The sequence below is a fragment of the Poeciliopsis prolifica genome, unplaced genomic scaffold, assembly GCF_027474105.1.
Source record: "Poeciliopsis prolifica strain line A6 unplaced genomic scaffold, Auburn_PproV2 SCAFFOLD131, whole genome shotgun sequence".
NCBI lineage: Eukaryota > Metazoa > Chordata > Actinopteri > Cyprinodontiformes > Poeciliidae > Poeciliopsis > Poeciliopsis prolifica.
In genome coordinates this window covers 539355-551442 of record NW_026562506.1, presented here as the reverse complement: position 1 = coordinate 551442, position 12088 = coordinate 539355, and the positions used below count along the sequence as shown (strand labels likewise).

At 38.6% G+C, this 12088-nt stretch overlaps 1 protein-coding gene across 1 annotated transcript in view; it reads right to left on the bottom strand.

Annotated features, from left to right (window-relative positions):
- Positions 1-12088, bottom strand: part of chd1 (chromodomain helicase DNA binding protein 1) — a 63012-nt gene that overhangs the window by 14367 nt on the left and 36557 nt on the right. Inside the window, exon 26 of the mRNA XM_055024851.1 lies at positions 10235-10385. Coding sequence (XP_054880826.1) covers positions 10235-10385 — 151 coding nt within the window. The remainder of the gene's footprint in view (positions 1-10234; positions 10386-12088) is intronic.

The following is a 12088-nucleotide window of genomic DNA, read 5'->3' as shown; positions in this document are numbered from 1 at the left end:
TTTAGAACAGATTCTACTCAGAACTGAAAACCCTTGGTAAAATTCCAATTAAAAATCTGGTCAAAAGTTAAACAGAAATTGGGGAGCGCAAGTGAGCACCGTATGGAGTAGACGTGTTTCTTTCGGCTCCTCACCGCTCAAAATAATTTTACATTTGCATTGATATTCCACTCATTTTTTGGTTCCTCCTTGCTCTGACTGACTGTCTTGACATCGAGGATGACTAAACCCAAGGCGGATAAAGGAAAGAAGCAAGATAAGACCTCGGAAGAGACGACTGGACAGCACGTGTCGGAGCTAGCTACACAAGCGACGACCGCAACAGAAGCTGAACTAGCATGTGAGCATAATTCGGGATCCTCCACCATCCTAGCTGCAATAAATAATATGAGCAAGACAATGAATGATAAATTTAACGATCTCGAAGCAGCACTAGCTTCGACCCAGGCATCTTTATTAAACCTCGTCGACCGGATTAAAGAGGTGGAAGAAGCTACATCTAACCACGAGGGCCGCCTTTCCAAACTGGAAGAGACCAGTGCCAGGATGCGGGCGGAGAATGAAGCTCTACGCGTGAAACTGATCGATTTGGAGGCCCGTTGCAGACGGCAGAATATTAAAATCATCGGATAGCCGGAAAAAATCAAGGGTGGATCTCCGAGAGAGTTTCTGACGAAGTTCATTCCAGAACTGCTTGGTGCGGACCATTTTCACACGCGGCTGGAGGTGGACCGGCATCTGGGAACCAGGCTGACTGACAACGCGCGGCCGCGAGCAATGATAGCACAAATTCACCACTTCCATGTGAAGGAGACGATTCTACGACTGGCCCGTCAGCAGTTCCCCCTCCGCCACAAGGATAAGCCGATTCACATCTTCCCTGACTACCCGGCGGAGGTGATGAGGCAGCGGCAGGCTTTCGACGGCGTATAGAAGCGGCTGCAGGAGCGAGGTGCGGCATCCTATACCCAGCACGTTTACGTGTCACCATCGGCTCTACGGATAAGTCGTTCTCCTCCCCGCGGGACGCAGAGGTTTTTGCAGAAACTTTACAGAATCACTGAGCATCTGGAAGTTGGAGACACTGTGGTATGTGCTTTTTGCTTCGGGTCACTGAGGACCGGAATGACTTCTATAACAGCTTAATGTTTGTATCATAATCTAAGTTTGTAAAATCTGAGTGGGAGAGGGAGCCTTTTGTGGAGTTGGTTTCGTATTTGTATGGCCCACGCGGCCCGGCTTCCCTATTGGTTATGTGGGGCTTTTACTCTCGCTTTGTTTGGGAGGGATGGGGGGTTGGGGGAATGTTGTGGTTTTTTATGTTTAAAAAAATATTCTATGTGTTTCAATACTCGGTCAGGCTAACTCATGAGTGCACTGAAGACATTCTATTAAAAAATCTCTGTGTATCATTCGCAAGGCGGTGGCATAGCTTTTACCAGCTGGAATGTTAGGGGCTTGGGGCATGTCTAAAAAAGGGCTAAAGTATTCTCTGCGGACATTATATACCTTCAAGAAACACACATAAGGCCAGGGAGGGAGGGGTTACTGAGATGCAGTTGGGCAAACCAAGTTTTTCAGTCCACCTTTTCAGGTAAAGCTCGTGGGGTGGCAATTCTGATACGCAGGACAGTTCCATTCAGACACATCTCTACTGTGACTGACCCAAATGGCAGATTTATATTGGTAACGGGCTATCTATATTCCTTTCATGTCACGCTTCTTAATGTATCTTAGTTAGGAAAATATTCAACCTGGTCCCGGACCTGGCTGACACATGCCTAATTTTGGGAGGGGATTTCAATTGCGTGCTTGACACCCATTTGGATAGATCAGCCCGAACGAGACAACCACCCTCCTCCTCTGTGGTTTTGAACAACCTCATGACAACAACAGATTTGGTTGATGCTTGGAGACTGCAGCATCCGGTGGACAGGGACTATTCCTTTTTCTCAAATGTGCATAAATCCTATTGAAGAATAGACTATTTTCTGTTGGATGCTAAACTAATACCTAATGTGATATCCTCCAAATACCATACGCTTCTAATCTCTGATCACTCTCCAATCTCACTGACTCTCGATTAGCCATAGGAAACAACAATATTTCTGGCGTTTCCACCAATCCCTTCTATCAGAGGAGACATTCTGTAAATTCCTAGATATAAAATTTCTGACTTTATAGATACTAACGATACAAAAGATGTTACAGACTCTACACTATGGGAAACTTTCAAAGTTGTGATCAGGGGTCATATTATTTCTTTTGAAAAGTTCCTGAAAAACAAAAACGGAAACGCCTCTCAGAAATTGAGACTGAATTAGCACGCTTAGAATCTAATTACAAGTCCTCTTCCAATCCTTTGACTTTAGAAAACATCCTCATCTTAAAATATGAATATAATACTATCTTGTCCAGGCGGGTGCTCGATCAGATGTTTAAAATTAAGCAGAAACACTTTGAGCTGAGTGATAAACCCCATAAACTGTTGGCTCGTCAGCTGCGGGGCTTGCAGGCCAACAGGGCAATACATAAAATTAAATCCAAGACAGGAAAAATTGTAATTGAACCAAGAAATATAAACGATTCATTTAAGGAATATTATGAGCAACTATACAGGTCTAAAGCAAAAGGAAATATCTCAAGCTGGCTTAAAGATCTGAACCTCCCAAAGATGAGTGAAGACGCGCGAGAGGCGCTCAATGCAGACATTAATGTGGAAGAGATTGTTGATGTAATCAAATCACTTCCCAATGCCAAGGCCCCAGGACCAGATGGTTTCGGAACTGAGCTCTATAAGAGATATGCCCAGAAGATTGCTCCCTCCTCCAGAGGATGTTCGTTCACTCTCTTGATTCAGGGAAATTTCCCCCCACTATGTATGAAGCTAATATCACATTAATACATAAAGAAGGTAGGGAGGAGACAGAGCCCTCATCATATCGTCCTATCTCACTATTGAACTCCGACATTAAAATATTCGCTAAAGTACTGGCAAATAGGCTAGATAAACATATTTCCTCTATTGTCCATCCGGACCAAACGGGCTTCATCCCTAAAAGGTTTTCATTCTTTAATATCAGGCGGTTAACGAACATTATGTATCACAAATTTGACAGTAAGTTTAAGGGAGCTGCTATTTGCCTGGATGCTGAAAAGGCGTTTGACCAACTGGAGTGGCCTTACATTTTGACTGTACTTGAGGAATTTGGGTTTGGTAGTAAATTTGTGTCGTGGATTAAAACAATGTATGCGCAACCCTCTGCCTCTATCCTCACAAACCAGGACAAGTCAGAGCCCTTCCTCCTGCATCGAGGAACCCGTCAGGGTTGCCCCCTTAGCCCTCTACTTTTCGTGGTTGCTATGGAACCCCTCGCCATTAGTATTAGGAAACACTCCCTAATCAAACCAATTCAGCTGGGAAACATTGACCATCACATTTCATTATATGCTGATGATGTTGTTGTTTTTGTATCACAGCCTGAGAAATCAGTACCAATTCTCCTAGACCTCATTCAATCATTTGGCGAGATTTCAGGTTACACTATTAACTGGCAGAAGAGTGAATTTATGCCACTAGGTGCTAGACTCACTCCTGAATTCTTAGATAACCTCTTGTTTAAGATAACTGACAAACTGAAATATCTTGGAGTTATTCTGCCTAAAGACCCTAAACAAATCTTCAAGTTGAACTTTTTAGAAAAAGTGGATAACCTTAGGAAGATATTGATAGATGGAGAACACTCCCACTCTCAATGATGGGCCGCATCAATGCTATTAAGATGGTGTCCTTGCCTAAATTTTTATATCTTTTCCAGGGTCTGCCTATTTTCATAACGAAGGCCTTTTTTAAATCTCTGGACTCAATAATCTTGCCCTTTGTCTGGGGCTTTAAAGCTCATAGAATATCAAAAACTCACTTACACAAACCGAGAAGGATGGGGGGGGTTGGGATTGCCCTGCTTCCAGCACTACTATTGGGCAGCGAATGCAAGGGCCCTGATGTATTGGCAGGAAGATGATACTCAGGAACTTCCTGCAAACTCTCTCCCCTGGGTGGCTATTGAAAGATCTAGTGTTACAAATAGCTCTCTCTCGGCACTTCTTTTCTCGATGCCAACATCTCCAACAAATAATGGAATAAATAATATGGTTGTTTTAAATTGTTTGAAAATATGGAAACAAATTAAGATATACTGCAACCTACCAGAGACCTCAGTTCATGCCCCAATGTTTTTCCCCCATCGCTGTCGGATGTATCATTTAAAAATTGGAGACTAAAAGGCCTAATTACGCTGAAAAATTTGTATATTAACAAAAAGTTTGCCTCGTTTGCAATGCTGAAGAGCTGTTTTTCTCTTCCGGATGCGGAGTTTTTTAGATACCTGCAAATTAGAAATTATGTTCGAACTAACATCCCGAATTTTGTATCTCTCCCAGAAGAAAATAAGATCTGTAAAATACTGTTGGGCTCCCCAGAATCAAAAAAATAATAATTTCAAGCTTTGTTGACATCTTTGCAGAGCAAATCAATTTTACTACAGACTCCTTAAGGGCTGCATGGGAGGAGGAGCTGGGATTGCTGATTGGGAGTGAGGTCTGGGAGAAGGGTCTTGGGAGGATCCGGTCATGTTCTATCAACGTACGACATCAGCTAATTCAGTTCAAGGTGTTTCATAGACTCCACTACTCTAAAATGAAATTGCACAGAATATTCCCCTCAATATCTCCAAAATGTGATAGATGTAGGTCCGCTGATGGCTCCCTGGCACATCTGTTCTGGTCATGTCCCAGGCTCCTGCAATATTGGTGTGATATTTTAATTTGTTTTCTGAAGTGTATGGATGCTCGTTGGTTCCAGATGCCCAGATTGCATTGTTTGGATATTCTCCCTCACTCAAGAACTGCGGCATCTCTATGCAAAACGACTGTGATGTATGGAATGGTAACGGCTAAGAAAGTAATATTAGGATTGTGGAAAACCGACAAGATTCCTCAGTTTAAAGTGTGGTTAAGTGATTTTACTGGGATTCTCCATTTGGAGAAATTACGGTATGATGCTTTAGGCTCCACTAATAAGTTCTGCCGCATTTGGCAGCCGTTCCTGGACCATCTTTCTCGATCTCAGTGACCCCCAACTCGCTCAGTCCCTCAATATGCCACCTGTGCCTCTATAGACTGGTTGTAACACCCGGAAGTGTAAATGGTAATCAGTGCACTGTATCCAGTTATCTAGATAATTGTCTCGACCTGTTCGTATCTTAATTTATTTTACTTTGGTTATTGTATGTTTTATTTGTACTGTTTTGTTGGTAAGAGTATATCTCTCACATAGTAATCTGTTAAATGTGTGTGTGCTTCATACTCTTGTGCATGGTTTCTGTATGTTGTATTTTGAAAACTCAATAAACATATATATATATATATATATATATATATATATATATCAAATTGCTATAATTTCCTTTTGTGTTGTATTTATATTCTTTGTTTTGTATTTAATTTGTATTTTTTTGTATTTTGTGTATGCTTACTGTGTGCCACATTTTTGCCTGTGAGCTGCTGGTAACTATAATTTCCTGAGGGAGTCTTCCCAAGGGATCAATAAAGTCAAGTCTAAGTCTATATATATATATATATATAAAAAGTTAAACAGAAATTGGAACTACATTATAGGCCTGAAACGATTCCTCGAGTAATTCAAGTGCCTCCATTATCAAAATTTGTCAAGGAAAATTTATCTGCCTTGCAGTTTTGTTAAGTTATATTTTATTAACAAGCATCCTTAAAATGACTGGCGCGATGTCCGGAGCTGCTGCCTGGTGGTCAGTGTTCAGAGAGGGGAAGATCGCTGACGGTGTAAGCAGATAGACTGATCACTGCGGGCGGCTGCACATTAGATGATTAATATAAGTGTAGCTTTACAGACATACCAGAAAATTTATTTCATATCAGCCCAGTCTCAACAAATTGGTGACAGACGCATCGTGGCGGTACATGGCTGGTAGATGTGTTTCTGTGTGTGACGAACGAAGGTGTCAAATCCCATCACTAACATAAACACAAAAGCTATACAAGTTGAGCATTCATCTATTAAATTGACTGTAGATGAATACATAAACATGGAGTATTGACATTTTTTATCAGCGAATTTGTGAGCTTGTCTCTATTATTAAATTTAATATAATTTCAGATTTTTGCAGAACTTTTCTTCAGGTTAACTTAGAAAGTGAGCCTTTATTATTACAGGTTAATTTTCTAAATTACAGAAAAGTTATCATTAGGAAAACTCAACTGTGAAAAATTGGACTGAGGTTGATATGCTATAGTAATACTGCTGTTATGTTATATTTACAAGCTTACATGTTTATTTTATCTTTTTTGTTTTTATCCAATTACTTGATTGAACTTAAGAATTATCGGAAGATTTCTCAATTGCTAAAATATTAGTTTACAGCAGCCCTACTACATTATAACCTGAGAATTATAAGATGGTGTGCTTCCGACCCGGATGTTAAACCAAATAAAATATATACCGGATTCTGTAATTGGTCATCTAAAGGTATAACAACACATTTTCATTCATGGAAAAAGGGACAAATAAGAGTTTCAAATACTTAAAAAAAGTTATGGCTTGTAAAAACAGGATTTTTCTTGATATCTACAGATACTTCATTATCTTAATCAGGAAATGATTAGACATCTACATGAGCAGGGATCAGTGCTTAATAAAATACTAATGGCATATGAGGTTAATTCCAAAAAAGGTATTATGTCATGGCTATACAAGGTACTTAAGAGTATAAATATACATTCAACTTAATATTAGAAAACACAATGGGAAAAAACAAGTAAAATGAAAATCACAGAAGAATGCCACAGCTACTGCATGACAGTACCTATTATGCAGTTATTGCATAATAGGTACATATACAATATGTATTCATCATGTATATGATGTCAAGTCTAAGACATCTAAGACATACAATATGTATTCATTATGTATATGAATACATATTGTATGTCTTAGATTTTTTATAACACTAAAAAAGAAAATATCTTGCACCAGTGGCAAGCCTAAATGCTGCAGGCAACGTGGAAACACAGAACCCAACCACTGGCATATATTTTCAGACTGTACTGTTATTAGACAACATTGGACAGAAATACATAAAAAATATTGAAAATATCTTTAATATTACAATACCTTTTAAATTAACCGCCTTTATTCTGGGTAACACAAAATTTTTATTTGACAACACAAAATATCTGTATATTATCTACAGCCTGTACAAAACTGTCACCAGATGCTGGCGTCTCCATGACCTCACCAGCCCTAACCACTGTAGAAGAATGTACAGTGTGTTAATGAATTCATATGAAAAAAAAAACCCATTTACATTCTCAATCTGTCTTCAAATGAACAAGTTCACTATCCTATGGTCCAAATAGGTGCCCAATGTTAGTCAAACACAATATGCAAGAATCTTGGGTTAATAAAAAAACAGAGATGAAACATCTTTCAGTAAGTGTAAGTGTAAATGGTAAAGAGAACAAAATTTGTAATTGATCTTTTTGTTGAGTATCACTCAACCGCTTCTTGTCAAATTCTTTTTTATTCTTTTATCGTTTTGTTTTCTTTTTTATGTAAATTTGGACTTTGAGTCTGTGTAATAATAAAGTCTATCAAACTAGTTGCTCTGTAATTCTTGTTAGAGTGGGGTCTAACTGTTCAATGTATGTATGTGTTCTTGGAAAACTCCTAAAATGAGAAAAATAAAGTTTAAAAAATATTTGTAATTGATCACAGACTGGAACTGTAACCTTTAGGTGGAATCTAGCTTTTGTAATCTCAGTGGTTTCAACTCAATGGTTCAAAAATAACAATAGTAATAAAAAAAGATATTTAATATCCCTTTTTTTCGGCCACCCCATTTATGTGCATCAGTCTATATGCCAGATGGTTACTTTGACCCTGAACAGGAATTCAAACTGAATGCAGTGTTTTTTCTGTTCACATTTCTCAGATTTACATGCCACTTCATACTTTTTCCCATATTTGCTCATTTCCACCCCTGGTTTGAACACATTAATTCTACATCTCTTCCCAGTTTATTATTAGGAATGCAAACAGCATTCCTAATTGTACTTTCTGAACAATTTGATAAAAGGTTTGCTGCAGTTGATTTTTGCATGTTAGACTAAGTTAGTCAACCTATTTTTTGCAGTTTCAGTTTATTGAGCACAGAAAACAGATGCCTTTCTTGTCAGTCTTCTCAAATGAAAGTTCTATATGCTAAAATATATATAAAAAATTATGATTTTTTTTTGAGGAAATATTTGTTTGTTAATACAGCAAAAGCACAGGCAACCTGACTGCAGATAGAGCCAAAGTGCTTTTAAACAGATACCAATTGCCATGGTTACATGCTGTTTTGCTGTTTTAAATTAGCCAGCATGTTGTCAGCATACTTCAACTGTTTATCACAGTGTGATGAAATAAGTTATGCTACCACATTGACATTAGCAAAAGACATTGACTTTAGCAAAGGATATACATCTTAATGTCAATGCCAATCTCAGATTTATTTATATAGCACTTTAAAAACAGGTGTAAAACTGCACCAAAGTGCTGTACAAGAACGACAATAACACAAGTAGATAAAAGCAGAGTATTAAACACTACTAGTAAATGCTAAAGAAAAAAAGAAGAGTTTTGAGAAGTGATTTAAAATACATGTCTGAAGTATAGGGTTAGGGTTAAACAATTAAGTAATTGCACAATAAATTAAAACTATCGACGTCATTTCAATTATTGGCTTTATCGTTTCTTCCAACCTTTTTCTGATGAAAAAAAAAAGAGAGAAAAAAAAAAAAGGCTCAACTCTGGTGCTCTCCACTGACCCTCAGAGTAAAAAGGTCTTCAAATAATATTCTCGTTTAACGCAATAATTTTTGAGACAATTAATCGCTCAGCAAAATTCGTCATTGTGACAGGCCTAGTCTGAAGGATTTCAATATCTAAACAAAGCCCATGTGTTAACACCAAATCCAAACGCATGATCCAAAAGTATTACCTGGAGGAAGAGGGGAAATAGAAAACAGAAATCAAAAGTAGCAGGCTCAATGAGGCAATGTGAAGTGCAGAGACATGTTTGTTCAGCTGTTGAGCCATGCATGCTCAGTATGAAGGATTGCTGTAATGTTAATGCCTCAATGCAATCAACACTCCTCTATCACTTCATTTTCGTCTATGAGTGAATCTGCAAGTCAGCAATTCAAAGCAATTGGGAGAGTTGCCCATAGTCAGCCGTGCCCCCCTGTACTGGAAGCAATTTATTTTATTTTTACCTCAGAATGACCCACTTTCTGATAGTCCTACATCGATTTGATGCAGCCGGGGCTCCCGTACTTTCCGAATCAGAGCCTGCTGCCTCCCGCACTTTTTTCAACTGCTACAACTGTGTAATCCATTGCTAACATGTAACATATTTTTCTGAGTTGCATTTAAGTGCTAAGATGCTTATGTCGTTTTACATCTGTGTGGCAGCGATGGAGACATGCTTTTGATGTGCAGAGCTGCTCAGGTGTGTCAGAATCATGGCAGCAAATCAGCAAAATGCAAAGAACCCTCCTCTCTCTCTTTTTTTTTTTTTTTTTACCCTGGGCTGGTATCCAAATATGGCAGTGGGTTGATCAGATAAGCTTGCTACTGCTGAAGTGGACAGTGGTCTATCTCCACGGGGAATTTTCTCTTTGATTTCTTCCGTTTTCCAAAGCAGCAATAGTCAAAAAATGTCAATGCATTCAGTCATTGGTGTTTACAAGATGGAAAATAGAAAGAGCAAATGTTTTATTTTTTTAACATAATATAATTTAACATAATCATGACCTATAATTAGATCATTTTAATATTAGAGTCCACATTATCTTAAGCGTGCCAGTCTGAGGGCTGGAACTTCGAGGTTAAAAATGAGTCCTACTCTGGTCCTAATAAGAACCCTGAATAGAGAGTCATGAAAGAGTCAAGGGTGAATAGAGAGTGATAAAGTCACATAGTGTCAATGTAATCTCCTTGACAAACCCTCACAAGGAGGATTGGCAAGGATTATCAACCCCATCTCAGTATGGGGTTGATGACACAACCATATTTAATGTCTATCATATTTCTACATAATATCCTGGCCAAGCAGCCTGTCAAAGCTAAGACGGCATTGAGATGATGTGAACTTACCTTGTGTGTGAGGTTTAGGTCTGGGTCCATCTTGATCATCTCCCAGCTGCCATATCCATATTCATAAATTCCTATGAGAAGACTTGAATCATCCTCCTTTCCCCATTCAATGTCAAAGTGTGCTGCCTTCGAGTGACATGGAATAATGTACCTACACAATTAGAAAAAGTTCAGGCTTAGACTTAAAAACATACTTCTTGTGATTATGAGTATATAAAAAACTCAGGTGGTGGTTGAGAACTATAGTATGCTATTTTTCACATTCCTAGCAAAGTTGTCAATTTAGAGATTTACACAAGTAAAAACAAAAAAAAAAACAAACACTAAACACAGTTTATGAGTTCCTTTGTAAATAGAACTTATATGGAGGAATTTTACTGCCATAAGTCGAGAGCACACATTTTCAGTCTAAAAGCAGGATTTCATGTCTTTTTCTCAAAACTTGTAATTTTTACACTCAAAACTTTCTTTCAAAGAGAAAGGTATGTGTTGTCCCATACCTTTCTTGTCATGCTCAAAACTTCTCTCTGCTCAGATCAAATCTCTGCTTGCAAACCTCTCAGTTCGCTTGTAAATTCTCATGCGAAACATAAAAGTACCATTCTGTTGGCAGCTGTTTCAGCCAACAGAATGAATGAAATGTGTTGTAAATAGAAAGTGTTATACTGGGCAGTGGGAGCTTCATCGAGGGTGCATTTGTTTCCTTTTAGTGGGTGTGCCTGTGTGGCTATCCATCTTTCTCTTCTGTATTGATCTATAGATAGGAACAACCTATGTAGATAGACAGATATTAAAAGAAAACTGATAAAACTCTACAGCCATTCTTTTGAAAGCATGCCATGACTCTTAAGTGTAACTAACCTCTGAAAGCTAAACCCCATCCATAGCAAATTTAGAAAAATTCCAACAAATGTGGCAGATCAGTCACAGGTGAGTCAAGGGATGAGCAGAGGACATGGGTCGAGTGTGATCAGGATGAAAGAAATACAATCATCCACTTTGTCGTTATGTGAATACATTTTTAAGACTGTTCGAGAGACTTCTGTTTTTTTAAAAAACGTGTTGAGGGCAAGTGAAAATCGCGCTAGCCGTTGTCTTCCCGTTGCTGGCTTATTTGTTGGACACGCTTGTCGTGTCAAATGCTCCGCGAAAATACATAATAAAGCAGGAAAAATCATATATAAGTCGCACTGGAGTGCAAGTCGCATTTTTGGGGGAAATTTATTTGATGAAATCCAACACCAAGAACTGACATGACATCTTGAAAGGCAATAAAAATAGAATGGAGGCAACAACAGATTGAATAATTGTACAGTATGCCAACGTTACATGACACATGAACAACGATCTGAGAACGTGCCTGGAATGTTAACATAACATATTAAGACTTATTCAGATAACTATATCATAAATAACATGCTAACCAGTTTACCAAACAATCAGCGTCTCTCCAAATTACTAAGTCTTCATCTTCGGTGTCGCTTGTAAACAATTCCGGTAACTCACGAGGTAGCTTCTTCTGCACATTATCAACACACGCCTAGAGCGCCCTCTTGTGGACTAGAGTGAAAATAACATGTGATATGATGTAATAATGTGTTAATTTCCACACATAAGTCACTCTGGAGTATAAGTAGCACCCCCAGCCAAACTATGAAAAAAATACTGCGACTTACAGTCTGGAAAATACGATACATTTAACTATTTACCCCACCCGTTCGTTGTCTCAGGAGAAGCGCGGCAGAGCAGTCTTCCGCTTTACAGTTTGCAATACTACAAAAAATCGGCTAAACGTCACTAGAACGTGCATATGGTAAAAAGCTCAGGAGGCATTCACGCCACCACTCTTAGAAC